The sequence below is a fragment of the Otolemur garnettii genome, unplaced genomic scaffold, assembly GCF_000181295.1.
Source record: "Otolemur garnettii isolate 467f Iridium unplaced genomic scaffold, OtoGar3 scaffold00001, whole genome shotgun sequence".
Taxonomy (NCBI): Eukaryota; Metazoa; Chordata; class Mammalia; order Primates; family Galagidae; genus Otolemur; species Otolemur garnettii.
Window position 1 is genome coordinate 69,183,327 of NW_003852396.1, and position 20,557 is coordinate 69,203,883.

The following is a 20,557-nucleotide window of genomic DNA, read 5'->3' on the forward strand; positions in this document are numbered from 1 at the left end:
CATGACATTGCTATATTTAGTACCTTGCAAAATTAGGTATTATAAACTTAGTGCCTTAATAAAATTGCAGAAGTCAACTTGCTTCAAAGTGGATATGATAGGAAGGAATCACACTACTCTTCTTGCTTTCAGTTTATTGCATTCCAAGTGGTCTGCTTATTCCGGGCCCTGCTTATGAGTGGACTGATATTGCCCTGTTTTTCCATGCTGCTGCCACCTCGTGTCTAATGTGACTGTCTCTGCCCTTTGCCTGGCCTGTTGATTGCAGTGGCATCCTGTGCTGAGCACCCTGAAGAACCGCATTGAAGAGAACACTGGCCACACCTTCAACTCCTTACTCTGCAATCTTTACCGAAACGAGAAGGACAGCGTGGACTGGCACAGCGACGATGAACCCTCACTCGGGAGGTGCCCCATCATTGCTTCACTCAGTTTCGGTGCCACACGCACTTTTGAGATGAGGAAGAAGCCACCGCCAGTGAGTATTCCTTTTTTCTTATGCTCTTCCTGCCTCCCATTATTCTGTGAAAGAAGCAGAGCTCCTAAAAGCTCCTACTTTCAGATTTAGAGGATAGAAACACACATTCTGTTGATGAAACGTTTTCAGCTGATGGCTCACCCATGGTTATCCTTTGGCTTTCAGAGTGCCCATTCATTCATTTACTTATCCAACAGGAATTTCTGGTCCTGTGCCTGTGCTGGGGGCTCATTTCCATTGATGGAAAGAACAGAGACAGTTCCTGTCCTCATGTAGATACAGTCTAGTGGGGGTGGACAGATACTGCTAATTACTTAAATAATTATAATTGTGGTAAATGCTAAGAAGAAGAGATTATGAAAGGATGACTCAAGCTAGTGGGGGCAAGAAGGAAAAGGAAGGAGGCACAAGGGAGATGTCCCCGAAGAAGACTTCACTGTGAGCATTCCTCGGGGAGATGTGGCTGCTTCCCTGTAAGGGGGCACCACGTGCGTCTTCGGTTCTTCTCAGCCTTCTCCTGAAATGAAGGTGGATCTGTAACTCTTTCAGAGAGGGGAAATCGGTCCACATTCAGGTAGAAAAGCAGTGACTAAACTTAGCGTATGATAACGTCAGTGTTCCACCTCAGCTCTTACCCAGATTGTATGACATTTGAGGGATACAAGGGTTTTAATTATTTTTGAATTGAAAGTGGCAAAAGCATAGTACCTTAGGACTGAGGTAGAAAGAACTCCAAGAAAAGAGCAAACCTCTACCAAATTATCTTATTTCCAGTGTTTCTGTCTTTTCCTAACCAAAATTCTTGATGATTTGCCTTATAACATTAAATCAGACCCAGTCAGTGTGGAAAACTAGCTAATAGGCTGTTTTTTAAATATGACCTAATCCAGACCACATCATCATTAGTCAGTCAGTGCTCATGTTTGCTCTGTATCGAATATACTTCTCTACGAATGCAATTAATAGACTGGGTGCTTTCCCCCTTACGTATTCTTGAGTTTCTGTGCATGGTATTTGAAAGCATATTGTGTTATTTTGTATATATGCCATTAACGTCCTTTTGTTGGTGTAATTTCCATTGCTTAGTTTCTTTGCTTTTGTTTACGCAGAAACTTTGGTCACTAGTAGGGCATCGTCTGTTGCCAGTGCCTTATTGAGTGAACTTGCTCCTTGAGCACTGTGAATGGCCTTCACTGTTACACTGGCAAGCAGCCTTCTCACGCACCAAGGAATACTACTTGTGAATCAGACAACCCAACCTTTGCTATATTCTTTAGGTATGGTTCTACTTCTGTAAACCATAGACGTTAAATACCAAGTTCACACATGTGAAGAACTCATCTTGCCCTTAGTTATATAAAGCAGAGAAGCACTGTGTGTCTCATTATTTAGGTTTAGACCTTCTTCTCAAGTTAAACATATGGAGCATCAACTTTTTGCCAGGTGTGGTCCTGGGACCTGTGGCTCTTGCAGTGATGAGTAAGATGAAATCGCCTTTCTCCTTCTGGAGCTCATCTAGCACATGCTTAGTGCTATGCCTTCCTGCTAGAGTTAGCCTGAGGCATCCTGATTGGCAAACAATGTATAGTGTATATAATCTTTGGTATGATCCCAGTCTTTGGTTTTTTACAGGCTTTCCTTGTGGCTAAGTATTTGTTTCTTTACACACATACATTCACCATTACTGCACCCTTTTAAAAAAACGTTTGGCCCAGCTCAGCACCCGTAGCATAGTGGGTTCGAACCCAGCCCAGGCCGGCTAAAACAACAACTGCAACAAAAAATAGTCGGGTGTTGTGGCGGGCGCCTTGTAGTCCCAGCTGCTTGGGAGGCTGAGGCAAGAGAATCACTTAAGCCAAAGAGTTTGAGGTTGCTGTGAGCTGTGATGCCATGGCATTCTACCAAGGGTGACATAATGAGACTTGAGACTCTGTCTCAAAAAAAAAAAGAAAAATGTTTGGCCTGTTTATAGATTAGGAGCTTAAGAATCCCCCAAGGATGTGTTCTGGTTAATTATTTTTACTATAGAAGCCATTTCCAACTATTAAGCATTAACTATCATTTTTGTTTGTTTTTTGTTTTTAAGACAGAGTTTAACTCTGTTGCCCTGGGTTGAGAGTCTCATAGCTCACAGCAACCTGGAACTCTTGGGCTCAAGCTCTGAGGCTCTTGCCTCAGATTTTTTTCATTTTTAGTAGAGACAGGGTTTCCATCTCACTCAGGCTAGTCTCAAACTTATGAGCTTAAGCAATCTACCTGCCTTGGCTGCCCAGAATGCTGAGATTGCAGACGTGGGCCACCACACTGGGCCCATTAACTATCTTCTGATGCCCAGAAATACCTCATTTCTTCTCAGATCCAGGCAGCTGAAGCTCTTCATTTTCTCAAATATAAGGCATGATGATCAAGAGCTGTTTTTTGGTAATTCAGTTATATTACAGGTTAATGTGTGGAAAAAGAACATAACTACTACGTATAGCATTGTTTCTGGGAATAACTTGTTTGGAACAAAATCTGTGTTTAAGAGTGAGATTGGCCCATATCCCACACTAAAACTTTCTCTTCTCTTCAGCTTTCTTGGAATCTGTTTTGATGAACACAAATGAAAGCACAGGCTCTGAAACACTTAAAAATAGTCAAGTTCTCATAATTATTTACTGGTAGCAAAGCAATATGCATGATAACTATGGTAGCTACCTTGTTGAAAACACAGATCTAATAAGGCAATTTTTTTGAGATTTTGAAACAAAGTTGGCTGGGGAAACAGATTTGGGAAGAAAATAAACATGTCAGTACCTCAGGTTATTGACTTTAGTAAGTTTTGGCTTCTGGCCTAGTCTTAACCATGACTGAATTTGATGCAATTTTTGTATATCCTCTCAATTCTGGCTTTTGTTTAAGATAGGGAAATAGAATGTTAACATACTTGAAATTATAATCACGCTTTAGTAAACACAGTTTAAAAATGACTTTTTTCAGAACCTATAAGTTCCACTCAAACAGAGAACAAGTTTAAGCTTTTGAAAAGACTCCTTCAAGTTTCATTAATGGATTCTAAAAATCCAAATCCATAAATGTAGCTAGACTAGAAGTACAGGAGCCTTTGTCTGAGTTGACAGCCTTAGAAATGTATCCCAGAGTACATTGTCTTTATCTTATAAATGATCTTTTTCTGAAGGATTGAAAGGAAATAGTTATTGTAAGTCTTTGTTTATTTTTCTCTCTAAAATCAGGTGATAACTCTGAGACATGACTCATGATTCATACAATCCAAAGTAAAAGCATAAATTAAAAAGTATGAATTGGGTTAGTCTTCCGTGTGGGACTTGTATGAGTCTGACTTCCTGTAACTGTCAGAGGCCTGTCTCAGTATGCCACGATCCATTGTAACTTTCATGTCTGTCAACAAAACATTTGGAGTATACTAAAGGTTGTAGGAGGGCATCTGTCAAACTCCTGTTAGCTTTGACCCATCAGAGGAGAAGATAAGACCTGGTTTTCTTGAGTCAAATGTCTCATCTGAAGCAGACATGGAAGAGTCCTGAGATTTCCTGCACATCATTTAAGTGTGCAGTTTTGAGGCAAAACAACATTATCTCTTTGGGGCCATTTTCAAAGCAAATTAGTCTTGATTTTTTAAAATTTCAAACTCTTTCACCCCTGCAGCAGCTATTTGTTTTGCAATCTGGCACCTGGAGCAGATCTCTGGAGCTGCTGATCTTCTGAAAGCTGCCCCAGTTCCACAAACTGTAATCCTAACAATTTCTCCCTGCTCTAGGATGGTAAGGAGATCTTTGTTTCCTAAACACCGGGGCCCCTCTGATTCATACGCTTGGCTCAGTCGGGTGCATGCCTACATCATCCCTGGAATTAAATATTTGACTCCTCCAAGATACTTATCCTTTTTCCACTGTCCTTTAGTTCAAGTCTGCCAACTCCTGTGTATTCATTTTGATTTTACAGTAAATTTCCATTGTCTTTAATGAGAGTAAGGCATGTGGGTACATAGTAGGCTTGGCTCTTCCATTCACTCCAGTCCTTTAATTTGTCTGATTCAGATCAAAGACCGAGTGATCTTCTGTATCTATGTTCTGGCCAGTGTCATGCTATACAGTCTTAAGACCAAGGTAAAGCTTACCAAATAGATTTCAATAGACCTTTGTTATTCTATCAGGCGGGGTTCATCAGAGCTTTTCCATATTTCTTGAACCAAACCCAGTTGTGCTTTTCAAACTACATGGTGTCCCTGTTTGCAAAGATTAGTCTGGTTCTTTTCCCAGCTAGCTTTAATTCTTTACTGAAAAACAAACTGGAAAAGGAACTACAAAAGCCATTTGGCAGGCTGCTATTTCTCTGTCGGTTACCATGGAAACAGTGATGGCTGGGGGGGTATTATTAGATAATAGCAGGAAGTTTGTGATGTACTGGAGGTTTAGATGCCAAAAGCCTTGTTTTTCTAGCAAATTACCCCCAGATAAACGGTGTTCTTCATCAGCTGAATCCTGCAGAGATGAGGAACTCAGAGTGATTGAGCTGAGGCAAGTTGGGCCTTTCTCTAACTACTCCTCTTAGACCTTCCGAAGGATGTGAACCCTGTTCACATCTCTGGAAGGGATGGCTACGAAAGCACATCTGGTGGGAGTGCAGCGGAGGTGCTAGTACCTCCCTTTCTAATTGGTTGGTTTTCTTTATATACTCCTGGGAAGAGTGAAGTAGAAAAAGGTCAGTCTGATCATAAATACTGTTATTTTTTTTTAGGGTATTAGAAACAATGAGGATATTGGAATCCAAAACAACATGATACTGAATAGCTTAAATTTGGACACCGGATAAGCTAGAAGTGTGCAGCGTTCCATAGACTGGGGACTGAACCTCCACCTTAGCCATCAGCTCCTCCTGCTGCTATTCCAGTCAGCCCCCCCTTCTTATCAATCATCTGCAGATCATAGTATTTCCTCTAAGAGAATACAAGAAATACTTGAAAGAAATTATCGGTAACCATGATCATTTAAAAACATACCCTAATGAAATTTTAAAAATCAGATTCTGTTTCCGGTTTCTGTCCCAGATGTTGGTAAAAGCACTTAACTGCCTCATTTATGTTTACTGCTTTTCTGTGAAGGGGGAATGATACTTGGTAGATACTTCAAGGGAGTCATTGAAAAGTTTTCCCGTGAAAGTTGTCTCAGTACTCATCATAAATGGTAGATGCCATGGTGATTTTTCAGGTGTGGAAATTGAAAAAGGAAATGAATAGCAATGAAACTAAACTCCAAGGTACCTGTGGTCTACAAAATAGTGATTGAGTTTTTGGAGAGTGTGAGAGTGATTAGGTAAATGAAAGTATGGATGTGTGTTTAGGCAGATGAAGATAGGTAGTGCTGGTAGAACTTGAATTATCTTCAGACTTGAGATCCTTCAGGAGTTGGAATCATTTTCTTCCCTGGGGCCTTGACTCAAGCTAAAATTCATACCTTGACTCCCACTGGGAATACTTTTTTTTTTGAGATAGAGTCTCAGTTTGTTGCCCTTGGTAGAGTGCTATGGTGTCATAGCACTCAGCAACCTCAGACTCTTGGGCTCAAGCCATCCTCTTGCCTCAGCCTCCTAAGTGGCTGGGACTATAGGTGCCCATCACAATGTCTGGCTGTTTTTAGAGATGGATTCTCGCTCTTGCTCAGGCTGATCTCAAATGCCTGAGCTCAGGCAATCCACCCACCTCATCCCAGAGTGTTAGGATTACAGGCGTGAGCCACCGTGCTCGGCTGGGAATAGTTAATTTTTTCAACAAATCTCCCAGTTCTGTATTGCTAGTGAGAGCACTTTTAGCACTCCAGAGTGCTGGGACTGCAAGTCTGAGCCACCATGCCCAATCCCAAACCTGACTTTTAAACCTTGTCTTAGTAGTAGAGCTTTTTCTCCCCCTTTCTTGTACTCTTTAAGAACTCCCAAACCTTGTGATTTTCTCGTCTTTCATAAGTCACGTTTTTATGGAGGATAGCCTGTCTAGCTGAGCCAAAAAGAGCTAAATGTGTTACAGGAAAGGAAAGGAGGCTCTGCCCTAGAGCAGAGCCAGCCAGTGTGAGGAGTGTAGAATGAGATCACGAAGGTGAGCAGGGCCTGCTCATGCAGAGACTCAGGTGCCTTGGGAAGAGGCCATTGAGGTGTGTTACGCAGAAGAGTGGCATGGTCTGGTTGGCAGTTTTAAAGGATCACTGTTACTACTGCATGGAGCCTGGCCTGGAAAGGGGCAAGAGCAGTAAAAGGAGATTAACTAGGAGGCTGGTAGACCTGTGTATATTTGGGACAAAGGGAAGAGAAGGAGCAACTGGGAGCATGAGCTCAGAGGAGCAGATTTTTAAGGGTGACATGGAAATAAAAATCTGAAAGTGTGAATGAGGAGAGAGAATACTCTGTCACCTGACTCTCTGATCCCCTGGATTAAGAAAAATGGCCACCTTGCACATGAGAGGGTTTCAGGGAATTTGCAATCTTCTGGAGATAGGCAGATTTCCTCTAGGATGACGAAGCAGAGGGAGCCTTCGGAGCTTATGGAGGCTGAGGATACAGGTGAGTTTGCTTATATCTGAATGGGAATTCCAGAGGGCACAGGGGAAGGGTGCAGGTGGCAGAGTGGTGAGGGATTGAGCCTGGTCAGTTTGAGAATGCGTATGCTGGTATTAACAGATGGCTGGAGAGGCTTGCACTCACAAGGACTGGGCTCCGCTGGATGTGAGGCATAGCAGGATTTGTTCTCGTATGCTTTTAGAGGATGGAGGGGGTTTATTTCTGGTACTATGGTCTGGAGTAGAAGCTCTTTCTTCTTTTATGCAGCATTTCTTGGAAATATTATATTACCAAGAATGGAATCTTCATCACATTAACTCTTCTGATTTCAAAAGCACATTCAGTGAAGCTGGAATAGCTACAACTGTGGGTGGAAAGCCTACTTTGTTTTTACTTAAATTCATTAACTTCTCACTCCCATTCTATCCCCCATACTATATCGACACTAAGTCTGAACAGGATACTCTGACAGCAGGAATTTCGCTCTAAATTTCATTTACCTTTCAATGTGTACAGTCCAGAGGGAAAGGCAGGAGTCCACCTACTGGTTTGGGCTGCAGTGCTGTGTTTTGATGCCTGCAGGGACAGGCTCTGCTGCAGCTGGAGATTGCCGAGGACTCCCCAGCCCTCTTCTGTAAATAAGTGAAGCTTTGGTGAGTCCTGCATTATTGAGCTTTTAAGATCACTTTTGTGCCTGAATGATTGCACATACCGGTCCTTTCTGCTTAGTTTCCTCATTTGCCTCATCAGAACCTTCCAAGCCAAATGAATGCCAAAAATCAGGAAAGGGTTTGATAAAAACCCAAGATTTATTTGTATGTGACAAATGAGTTTAAAACCATTTTGAACCAATAACCTCAGTGATTTCAAATCTGTGCTTCTCCAGCTAACCTCTTGCTTTAGCAGATCTTATTTCAGAAACAGCCGCTTCTGTTTTTATAATACAAGTAAAGTATCTAGATTGATGCTCAGGATGCCATCATTTAAAGTATGATTTGAGTCAGCAGAGTAACACTGCAAAGATGACTTTGTGAAGTTCCAGCTTTATTCTCTCTCCATAATTTCCATTTATATGTTGAGTTTATGTCAGATTTTACAAATATTTTACCACTATGAACAAAAAGTTCAGCTGTGTTCTCCATCAGCACTGGAGGAAAAACTCTGCAGCCCAGATACAGCTGCAAGCTTAGACGATCCATGAAGCAGTCTAGAACCCAGCTGAGTTCTTGCAGGCAAGGTAGCACCACTATTTGGGAAAACAAGATGAAAAGAAAGAAGTTTTAAAAAGGACGTTATTAGAATAGGTATAAGTTGGGTGATAGAGCAAGTAAAGGGACTTTACCTCAGCAGGTAAGTGGCTATAGCACCAGCCAGTGTTTAGTGTACAAATACCATTTCAGTCTGCAAAAAAGCCTTGGCTCTCTTTGCCAGGCACCTCCACCATCTGTCTGTTCCTTGGACAGAAGGCTAGAGCAATCTCTGTTACTCTCTTGTAATAATCCTTTGTTTGACCCTGCAGACAGGCTGGGGTTTTCTTCTTGCCTTTGAAGTACAGATTTGGGAATGAGTTGTCTATGTCTTTAATGTCCTCACAGCTTACCTCACTCTTGACATACCGCTGTTTAGCTCTATCCCACCACTCTGCTAAAATTCTACTAGTTACGATTGACTCAAATCAAGTACATGGGCCTCTTTCTCATCCTGGTAATATCAGTTACCAGGATCTATCACTACTGTGCGTGAAACCTGGCCTCTGTTAGATGCCTCTTCTTACTGTTGGCTTCTGAAATACTGTATTATTTGGTATTCTCATATTTTTAACATTGCTATTTCTCTGCCTTCTTTAATGTTTTTTTTTCTTTAAATGCAAACCTTTAAGTATAGAGAGGTTCAAGATTATCTTTGATTCTGTTACATTTCTTCTGTACATTATTTCTTAGGAGATTATAAACTGGCAGTGTGTTGTCAATGCCATATGGGGAAGGCCCCTTTCCTTTGTCATTATGTCACTAGTGTTTTGCATTGTGTGTGCTCACACGAGTTTTGATTGAATAAACCAATAAATAGGCCCTTGTTAGTTCTTGTGGCTTTAACCATTCCTTCTTTGGTGGGGTGACTTCTGAGTCTCCTATCTCCAGCTTTAACATTTATCTCAAGTTTTCAGTTATCACATCCTTCATGTTCATTAGACATGTAACTTCCTGACCTTATAAAATCAAATGTATTATTATTCTCTCAGATAAAATGCATACCTGCTGATAAGTCCATATATGGTCATGATACCACCATTCTCTTGCTCAGGTTAATAACATAAGTTATTTTCAATTCTTCCTTGTTCCTTTGTTTTTCATATATAATCACCTACCAGGTCATCTTAATTCTTTCTTAAAATGTCTAAAAAGCCCATCTCTCTTACAGCAACCATCTTCATCATAGGCTCTTCCACCAAGTGCCTAAAATACTAAAATGACTTTTTACTTCCCTTATTCCCCTAATTGTGCTTAATCTTTGTTCCCTCTATTTTATCCAGTACCCAGATGTCAGATATTTTCAGGAATAGTTCTTTTCTACCTCTCTCTCTGTCTTCTCTCCTCCCCTACCCCAAATATTAATTAAGCACCTACTTTGTGTCAAGTACTATACTTAGCTCTGGGGATATAGCAGTGAAGATGAGAAATATGGTCCCTGCCATCATGGAGGTCACAGGAGCTAGATGATAATTGAAGAGAGAAAGGGGAATTACAGCTTTTTTAAGCTCTGAGTTTGGATTTCATTCCAAGTGTGATGGGGATAAGGGGGATATGACATTATCTAGTTTACATTTTAAAAAGATTACTCTGGTTGCTTTGTGATCTTGGGGAGAGACAAACACAGGAGACTAAAGACTAAATAAAAAGTTGTTGCACTGGCTCGGCGCCTGTGGCTCAAGTGGCTAAGGTGCCAGCCACATACACCTAAGGTGGTGGGTTTGAATCCAGTCCGGGCCGCCAAACAACAATGATGGCTGCAACCAAAAAATAGCCAGGCCCTGTGGCAGGCACCTGTGGTCCCAGCTACTTGGGAGGCAAAGGCAGGAGACTCGCTTGAGCCCAGGAGTTGGAGGTTGCTGTGAGCTGTGAAGCCATGGCACTCTACCCAGGGGGACAGCTTAAGGCTCCGTCTCAAAAAAAAAAAAGGTGTTGCACTAGTCTCTATAGGACATGCTGGTTTGGACTAAGGTGGCAGGGGGATGAAGAGGAGTGAATGGATTTGAGGTATGTTTTTGAGGATGAACCAGCAGAACTTGCCAATAGTATTTTAGATATGAGAGTAATAATCAAGAATGACTCCCAAGTTTCTGACTTGAGCAGTGGTGAGTAGAGGTACTGTTTACTCAGGTGATGGAGAAGCAGGGATTTCTGCAGGTGATTCTGTTCTTGTTTAAGGAGTTCCTTCTTCTACAGGCTTAGTTTGAAATGCCTGAGACTTCCAAATGTGAGGTGGGCCATTGGCTACGTAAGTGTGGAGTTCAGACCACAGGCCTGGGCTAGTCATCATCTGGGAATTGTTAGAATAACAACAGTGAAATGCTAACAATAACAAGTATATAGTGCTGACGCTGTGCCTGGCTCTAAGTTCTTTATATTGAATCCTCCAATAACTTTGTGAAATCAGTGCTATTATTATTCAAGTCATACAGATGAGGTGGCTAAGATACAGTGTTAAATCACCTGTCCAAGATGACTCAGGCAACTATTTGTTGAATTGAATTTAATAATTAAACTATGAATTGTACATACTCATTTAAGGTAAGAGAATAGAGAAACAGGAGCATAGAGCAAAGATTGAGTTCACTGCTTTCATCATTACATTTTCCACCTCAAAAATCTTAATTTGCTTGTACTGGAACAAAGGGTAAAAGGGAAACTCTTTAGCCAGATGGTGACCTCTTGCTGTAATCTATGCCCAGCCAGCTTTGGTCTCTCTCTGCCCCCTGTATGGTAAACTACCTTTGTGCTGTCCTAGGCATGCTCTCCACTTTCTTAGCTTAAGGCCTTTCTGGAGTTCAAGGGCCCACCGTGGCTGTGGAGCCTTTCCTGCTGCACCCAGTGCAGAAATTAGTAATAGTCACTGTATGTCAAGTGCTTCCTGTGAGCTCGGGAGATGAGGAATAGACAGCAGGCTTCTGCTTTGTTTTGTTTGTCCTTTCTGCTCATCTGTATTTTGTTTTTATTCGTATCTTCTTAGGAAAAAGATGGAAGGTTTCTGTTTAGCTTATGTAAGGGATCAGAGATGACTTGGAAAACTAAGTGCCTCATTGTGACTTGAGCTTAGTAATTTGGAAACATATTTTGCTTTGATGGCCTTTTCTGGTCTGTGGGTAAGACGAAGCATATGATACTTGAAGATGTAGTAGCATATGTTTCCTGAACTTTCTATCAGGCACTACTGTATAAAATGGCAAAGGGGGATCAAAGGAGCCCAGTAGATGACAGCTGGCCATGGGAGTAAAAGAAGACAGTCGTGTCATGGGCTCATCAGCAGCATAGTTAGACAGCCCTGAAGCTGAATCTGACCCTCAGACTTGTTTATGCTGCCTTGTGTTTTGTTTTGTTTTAATTTTTGAGACAGGGTCTCATTCTGTCACCCTGGCTAGAGTGCAGTGGTGTCATCATAGCTCACTGCAACTTCAAACTACTGACCTCAAACAATCTGCCTGCTTTGGCCTCTCAAAGTTCTAGGGCCTGGCCACAGTGTTTTTGAAGAAACCAAATTAGTTGGCAAAATTGATAACTCAGGAGATTTCACATGACGACTCCACTGATCCATTTCCTTGGAAAACCCAGAAGATGGGACAATACTGGGGAGCAGTGAGCTGGAGTAGCTTATCGCCAGAGCAGCTGTCCACTATATGCAAGCTCCTGGTTCCTCCAGCCCCACTCCCCATGTTTTGTACCTGGCCCACCTCTCATTTATGCTACTTAATGGGGTTTGTACCCTACGGTATAGTTGGGGTGCCATATGATTAGGACAAGAAATATTACAGGATTTCAGAAGGAATAGCGCTTACGACGGAGAGAGAGCACAGTGTAGTGAAAAGAATGGGCTTTAGAGCCAGGCAGATCTGTGTTTGATGTTAGCCTGTCCTCCGGCTAGCCTTCGGCCTTAGGCCGGTATTTCCCCTCCACCTCCTTCTGCTTGTGATAAAGTAGATAATATTGCCCCCCCCCTTACTTCTTTTATAGGGTTGTAGTGAGGATTAGCAATAATGTATATATAATTACCTAACATGCTTGGCACCTGAGCGTATATCCCAGTTGATCCTGTCCAAGAAGTCCAGCAGGACACCTTGGTTTAAGTACTTGGAAATCATTATAAAAAGAAGCATGGAAAAACAATAGTGACCAACTCTAGGTAGATAAAGGAGTTAAATCTGCAAAATGTAATTTTTTTGGGGGGGGGAGGGCCGAGACTGGGTTTGAACCCACCACCTCCAGCATATGGGGCCTGCACCCTATCCCTTTGAGGCAATCTACCCACAGGCGCTGCCCCAAAATGCTATTTTTTTAAACTAAAAGGAAATGCAGTTGTATATTTAACTGTCTTCGGGATGAGAAAAGGCTTCCTAAGCATAAAAACCATGAAGGAGAGCCAAAGAAAGGTCAGCAGAGTTGACTCTAAAATTTTTGTGCTATTCTATGTTAAATATAAACACAGTTAAACGACGAATAGCAAATGAAAAAAGTCTTTGTAAAAAGTATGACAGACAGAGGGTAAATATCTCACTATCTATGGTTATAAATCAATAAGAAAAAACATCAGTCTCCCTGTGGAACAATCAACAAAGGACGTGAACACAGAGCTCACAGTAGAAGAAACACAAACAGCAAATAGATGTATAACAAAAAAGTTGAGCAGGGCTAGTCATCCAGGAATCCTGAGTAGGAATGAGTTGCCACTTCTCCCCTAACTCTTTTCATCTTTATCAGCCAGAAGGTAAGTACTGTCATTATTTCCTGATGAAATTATAAATTGCTGCAGGCTTCCCAAGAAGGCAATTTGGCAGTGTAAATCAAGTGCCTTGGAGTTTTTACTCTTGGCTCCAGTCATTTCATTTTTTAGGAATGTATTCTAGAGGCTGGGCACAGTGGCATGTATTTGGGAGGCTGAAATAGGAGAATTGCTTGGGGCCTGGAGTTCGAGACCAGCCTGAGCAAGAATGAGATCCCACCTTTATAAAAAATAGAAAAATTATCTGGGTGTGGTGTGGCACCTGCCTGTAGTCCCACAGCTGGGAAGGCAGGAGGATTGCTTGAGCCCAGGAGTTTGAGGTTACAGTGAGCTATGATGAGACCATTGATTGCACTGTAGCCAGGGTCACAGAGTGAGATCCTGCCTAAAAAGAAAATTATAGATGTGTATATATACGTATTATATGTGCATACCTTATATGTATACATATATATCATAATATGTGTACATATGTGTATATATACATATAATATGTATATATATATACACATACCAGTATTTTTTTAGAAATATTTTTAGAATATATTTTCAGAAATGTTTTGCCCCAGAATCTACTTGCAGTAGCTTTTTCTTTATTTTCTTTTGTTTTTTAAAAACTAACCCTAGTGCCCAGGCACGGTGGCTCACAGCTATAATTCTAGCACTCTGTGAGGCTAAGGAGAGTGGATTGCCTGAGCTCACTGGTTCGAGACCAGCCTGAGCAAGAGCACGAACAGGTCTCTACAGACAAATAGCAGGGCCTTGTGGTAGGTGCCAGTAATCCCAGGTACTCAAGAGGCTGAGGCAGGAGGATCACTTGAGCCCAAGAGTTTGAGGTTGCTGTAAGCTATGACGCTGCGGCACTTTACCAAGGGTAACAAAGTGACACTGTGTCTCAAAAACAAAAACAACCCCCCCCCAATGCTAGTATATTAAAATTTTAGTTTCCAGCAATGTATTCCTTACTGGTATATCCTTAGCCCTAGCACCATGCCTGACATATATAGGTGGTCAAAAGTATTTATGAGTTTGAAGAAGGAAGAATATGTTTATATGAAGGAATGCTATATAACCATATGTAGAAAAATGCTCAAAATACAAGGTTAACAATGAGAGTACACAGTTGTACTCTACAATATAAAATATGGAATATTCTATGTATGTATCTTTTGTGAATTCTGGATTAAAAGTGACTTTTTTTTTTTTTACATTTTCTTGGTAGTTTTCCTCAGTCATTCAGCACATACTTCTTGTGTGTGATAGGCGCTGAGTAGGTTTCCTAAGAGCAAGGCCACAGAGGCAGCTGTTGAACAAGTAACTCCAAATGCATCATTTAATGCATCATTTATTAGTGAGTTTATATTAGCTTTATATTCTAGAAAGACAAACTATAGCACTGATGATTTAAAACATCAGTGATTGTAATTTCCAAAATAACCCTTGAGGACTAGAAAGGGGTGATTATAAGAAAAATCCAAATCTCATACAATTTGCATTACTCTTCCTATGAAAAGAAAAATATTTGAGTTTCCTGTCTGTTGGATGGTTAGCAATGACATATAATACACCCAGATTTGTTTCCTAAATAGCATTTTTCTAAAGGAAACTAAGTACGATAATATCTTGGTGAGGTGGAGGTAAGAGTTGTGAGAAGACTTAAAAGCAGAAAAGAGAAGATCGATCAGCATTAATGTAAAAATATATATACCTTTTTCTTTTTCCATGTACTTGTAAGGTTTCACATTTAGAAAACCAACAACAAAACCAACCTTGTAGAATGATTATAACCCTAAAAGCTTCTTTTATCCAGGATCAGGAATGGAAATTTTTATCCTAAGCCATGGTTTTTTGGAGGTATGTTTTGTTTTGTTTTGAAGAAAGTCCTGAATAAATCAAAAGGGCCACAGAGACATGTTTTGGTAACTTAACCGTGCTTAATGACCGTGAAGACATTCCTCTAAACAGTCTGACCAGTGCTTCCACTGTTGCTTATCCTTTTAGCAACTTGCGCCTTTATGCATAGCCATCTGAACTCCTCTGACCTTTTATCTGCTTCCTAAGTAGAAAAAGTCTCCCTGCATCTTGGTTAAGTTAAAGGGTGGCACTATGGTCTGTAGCCCCCCGGGGCTCAAGAGAACAATGCATTTGTGAGGTCTATTTTGTTGGTAGAATTCCTTCCCCTCTTTCCTGTCCATCTCCTTTACAAATCAGGAATGCACTTTCTAAGCCATGGATGTTGGACGGAATAGACAAGCAGCAAAGTAATGACATCGCCTCTCATAGTGGGTAGACTGTGTATCACTGTCTCTTGGGAGATTGATTCAGGTGGCTCCCTCCTAAGTGAAGCCCCAGTCTCTTCTACTTTTTGGTATGACTCATTGTTATGTGAGGCGTCATGCATTCAGAACTAACCTGAAGCCTTCTCTGATTTAAAAAATTCAGATTATAGGAACATTAAGAGAAATATGGATTCGTTGAACATCACTTTCCATCATTGCTGGTACTTTTCTCTTGCACTAGGAATTGTCTTTCACTTGCAAGGCACATTCCTGCTTCATGTTTTCAGGTTGAATTACATTGTGCTTAGCCACCCCCCCCTTACCAGTTATGTTTTTAATGTTCTGAGAGATGTCATCTCAGAACTGTCCTCATGTTGTGGTTAAGTCTTTCTTCTCTGCTTCATTTCACTCTCTTGTCTTAGTGTCTGTACTTGATTTATAGACTGAGGCCTTATTGTACTCCCCAATTATGTAGACAGACACGGGGGTGTCCAAGAAGGCAGGGGTGTTCAACCTGTGGCCTGCGGGCACATGCTGATTTTGTGAGTACTTTTTTTTTTTTTACTTATTTGTGGGTATTGGATATCACAAAAAGTATGCATGGTCCTTTCTTTTTTTGGCTGATCAGCTTTCGTTAGTGTTGGGGAATTTAAGCTGTGGCTCAAGACAACTCTTATTCTTCTAGTCTGTGGCATAAAAACAAAAAAGTTTGGGCTGGGTGAGATGGTTCGTGCCTGTAATCCTAGCAATCTGGGAGGCCGAGGCAGATGGATTGTTTGAAATCAAGAATTCGAGACCACTGGGCAGTGCCTGTGGCTCAAAAGGGTAGGGCACCGGTCCCATATGCTGGAAGTGGTGGATTCAAACCCAGCCCCTGGCCAAAAAAAGGAATTTGAAACCAGCCTGAGCAAGAAGGAGACCCTCTCTCTACTAAAAATGAAAAACTGAAGCAGGAGGATCACTTGAGCCCAAGAATTTGAGATTGCTGTAAGCTATGATGCCACAGTACTCTACCAAGGGTGACAAAATGAGACTCTGTTTCAAAAAAAACAAAAAGAAAAAAAAAAGGTTGGACACCCCTAATTAGAGAGTAGCACAAATTCTGCTTCTAGCTATGTGAAACCTTGATCTGGTAACTGACTTTACATCCTTAGTTAAGGAGCTTTGAACTCCAATCTCATGGACAATACACTCGTTTCTGATATCTTTGCTTTAGTGGGACATATATCTCCTCTGGCTATTATCCCCCTACCCCTGCCAGAGAGTAGCCTTTTGCTTTTCTGCGATAGAGATGGGCCACCTTGAGGGCAGGGTCACCTTCCCTGTGCTCTCTGGTTGGCTGAGAGGTCATAGGTAAATGTCTTGGTATCAACTTATTACCAGAAGAGAAAAGGTGGCAGACACAATTGAAATCAATCACTAAAACTGAATGTTATTCTAAATGTTGCTTCTATCTTCTGCTGGTAAAAAATATGACTGTGCTTAACAAACTCACTGCCTAGGTTTGGGGCTTGGAACTTAGACTGTTTATGCAAGTTCGTTATTGTTTTGATTTTGATTTTCCTGGGGGGAAATTATTATAAACAGTTAAGTTCTCAGAAGCACCTCTATAGTAATAAACATAAACATTGTATTACACCAAAACCAGTCCTGCAGTAAGTAACCCAAATGTAATCCTTGCATCGGAAATGGAGCAGATGAATAGAGGGGCCCATCAGTTCTGACCTGAATGAAGGTGAAGAAATGAGGAAACTCAGGTGTGTCCTAGTCTCAACTGCGACATGCTTTTTGTTGCTGTGAGCAAGGAAATTGTTTAATGCACCCCTTTGTCAGCTGAGAAAGAGGAACATTTCCTTTAGGCAGACTGCAGGACTTGATATACTTCTCAGGCTATCCTGTGAGGATGCATGATAATATTGGATCTAAATTGATTTTGAGCTTTTGGGAAGAAAGTGGCAATGTAAATACAAGGCATTTGTTCAGGAATTGTGATGCATCTCTTAAAGGCTTAAATAGCCAGTTTCAGTTTGGTTTCTGTTCTGGTCAAGTTACAGCTTCTTTCTTAGACAAAATCCTGCTTTGCCTGTTCTAAAAAGAGGCAGGAGGACATCTCCAAAAACACCAGAGTAGCCATAGAAAGAGTTGTGCCTAGTTTTAGCATGGAGACCAATTATATATTCAATTAGCATAAAGTAGGAAAAGAAAGAGCAGAACTCATCACATCAAATCTTGGTTAAAAGGCCGTATTTCCTATCCTGACTGTTGAAATGCAGAGCACAGCGTAAGGCAGACATAAAGAATTCTTGCATATGTGACTTTTAATTCCTTCATAGTCCAAAGGACTTTTCTGGATTTTAGATGATGATGGTAAGAGCTAGCCCTTATGATATATACCGGGTGATTTACACACACTACATAGCCCCACAATAGCCCTGGGTGGCAGATACTGACATCATCCCCATTTTACAGATAAGTAAATCGAGGTACAGAGATGTAAGATAACTTGTCCAAGGCCAAGCAGCTGGCAAATGACAGCGCCAGTAGATGAATTCCCACAGTCTGGCTGAGAAGTAGAGCTTTCCATTTTTTTTTTGACCACTGTCAAAAGGTTTTGTTGCATCTTGATCACACAAGCAGAAAATGCAGTGCAGTGAATGCTGTTTTCTAGGAAGAGAATGGCGACTATACATATGTGGAAAGAGTGAAGATACCCTTGGATCACGGGACCTTGTTAATCATGGAAGGAGCTACACAAGCAGACTGGCAGGTGAGCATGAGCGAGTAATAGGGATTTGCACATGGTGGCCATCTCCTGACTGGCTGAAGATTAGTAATTTGCAAGTAAACATCTGAAAAGTACTGTAGGGTGCTGTTAGAATGAGCAAGTAGCAATCGGGTGACATTATTTCCAAGGAATTTGGAAACTACTGACAATCAAAAGGTGCTTCTGCAGTTGCACTATCCAAGGGAATTTTCTATGACGACGGAAGTATTCCACCTCTGTGCTGCCCTGTGTGGTAGCCACTAGCCATGAGGGACTGTTGACCTCTTAAAAATGTGGCTAGTGTGCTATAAAGAACAGAATTTCTAATTTAATTTTAACTAGTTTAAATTTAAATGGCTTCACGTAGCCAATGGCTGTCTCACTGGACTGAAAACTCCATAGCTAGGCCCAGCCATTTTTAGGCCAGATCATTTCTGTTGTGTGCACATTAATGTAGAGATACTTAGCATGAGAGTGGAATCACATGGCTCTCTTTGGTCTCATCCATTTATAATTTTCTTAATGATATTTGAAAAAAATGGCAGGAGTGTGAGAGGAAGAGCAACAATTCGAAATGATGAAAATATCTCACTGCAGGGATGCTGGCCTACCACAGTGGAGGTGGGGATGGGAATTCGTTTCAGAGTAGGAGACCTTGGACCACAAGACTGTAAAGAACTTAGCACTGCTCATTTAAAGGGGAATAAAATGGAAATACTTCTGTATTCCCATACATTAAGTTGTTTTGAACTACAATGTGTGCCTGTGTATTTATGTCAGAGAGTTATGTGTATTTCCATTTAGCATCGAGTGCCCAAAGAATACCACTCTAGAGAACCGAGAGTAAACCTGACCTTTCGGACAGTTTATCCAGACCCTAGAGGGGCACCCCGGTGATGTGAGATCTTTGAGAGAGACTGAGGCTGAGCAAACCTTCCACTGAGAAGAAACTTCAAGAGGCTGGTCCGCTGATCTCGTGGTGTGGCTGCGTGGAAGATGGTGGGGTTTGTTTCCCAGCTCCTATTAAATGAGAGCCAGCAGTTCATGGTGGTGGTATGTCTGTCACTAATCACATCCCCAAATTGCGTATTATCTTTAGGCCAATTAAAATCCATGTGGTTGTGCTGATGGATGATTTTTGTCCATAAGCATGTTTTCTCTTGCCCTCCCTCACTTCACTTGAAGAATATGAATGGACTTGTGCTGCTGGGGAAAATATACACGTGTTTGTTCCATGTGACTTTAGTGGAGATATAAATATGCATCAGTGACTCTGGAGCCTTCCCTGGGCAGACAGCTGCTAAAACCCAAACAAAGGTACTTTCATCCTGACTCATGTGCTGTTGTGCTAGAAAGCTGCATTTTTCAGGCAACACTGCATTTAACCGAGTCTTCTGGCCTATCAGTCCTCCTGTGTTACAGGTTACTGGCCTCTGAATAAAGAGTGAAGGCAGGACGTTATAGTCCAGCCACCTGCAGGCAATCACCTGGACTACTTGTAATATGAGTGCCAACTGTACCCTTTGAGGGAGGAATAAGTGGGTGATGTAGCAGGCTGAAATAAGGCAGAAGGGCAGCTCATGTCCTGCTAATGACAGCTGTTCCACATAGATTCGTTCCCCCGAGGGAATTACTTGAGTCATTCAAACCCCAGCCACATAGAAGTGGGGGCAGTGCTGTGGGGAACGCACTCACTTGCCTAATAGTTCTCTTCACCCTCAGTCTCAGCAGCCTCATGACTAAGGCTCTCTTCTGACTCAGTGTTCTCTTACATACAGGTTCCTGAGGTGCAAGGGTTAGCTGTGATGTCACCAAGGTTCCCAAAACAAAACAGAGTGGCTGCCCCTTATTGCATCATAAAAGCACATGTCTTCATGACCTTTCAACTCAGAAACAGTATGCCAGATTCATTCCAAACAAGATACAAAAAACCTGAGAGAAAGAAAATGAATTTAAATGGATGGAAAATAGGTCAGGAGAGCTACAGTTTCTCCATCTGCCTGTGGGGGAAACTTACAGCACCTTCTCGTTCTCTGTCCTCTTTCCATCCTGTGCTGTAAGACTAAGCATCCCCGTCTCATAGTAAAGTAAAGTGCCAAAGGCCAGGCAGGCTGACTCAGCTCAGGTGTAATGCCACTCCTGGCCATGCTTTGTTCTCTGACAAGCTCTCTGAGTGGGTCCTAGCATTGTAGTCCCTATCTTTTTTAAACATACTCCTTTTTCTAAGAAATACTAAAAGCTTTGTAAAATTGGGGCGTCATACTAAGCTCTCCAAATCTCTGCAAAAGGAAAATAAAGCCTCTTTTAAATTCCAGCTGTACTTCTACTAGAGGAAACAACACCTGGCCAGGTGATATAGCCGGGCTTGGTTCTAAGTTTAATGTGTGAGACTTGTGAAATTTCCACTCCTTACAAATGAAAGAACTGGTGGATGGTTTCAAGTCTTCGAGCACCCCTCCCTCCTCATGTAGGGTCATG

General features: G+C 41.5%; 1 protein-coding gene across 3 annotated transcripts in view; it reads left to right on the top strand.

Annotated features, from left to right (window-relative positions):
• ALKBH3 (alkB homolog 3, alpha-ketoglutaratedependent dioxygenase) overlaps window positions 1-19,778 on the top strand; it is a 35,114-nt gene extending 15,336 nt beyond the window's left edge. For 2 of the 3 annotated variants that reach the window (XM_023509381.1, XM_023509386.1), the window contains exons 8-10: window positions 269-478; window positions 17,984-18,082; window positions 18,884-19,203. In XM_023509381.1, the coding sequence (XP_023365149.1) occupies window positions 269-478; window positions 17,984-18,082; window positions 18,884-18,976 (402 nt within the window). In that variant the 3' untranslated portion in view covers window positions 18,977-19,203. Of the gene's footprint in view, window positions 1-268; window positions 479-17,983; window positions 18,083-18,883 lie in introns of all 3 variants that reach the window. The other variant, XM_012801193.2, reaches the window with a different exon arrangement.
• The last annotated feature ends 779 nt before the right edge of the window (window positions 19,779-20,557 follow it).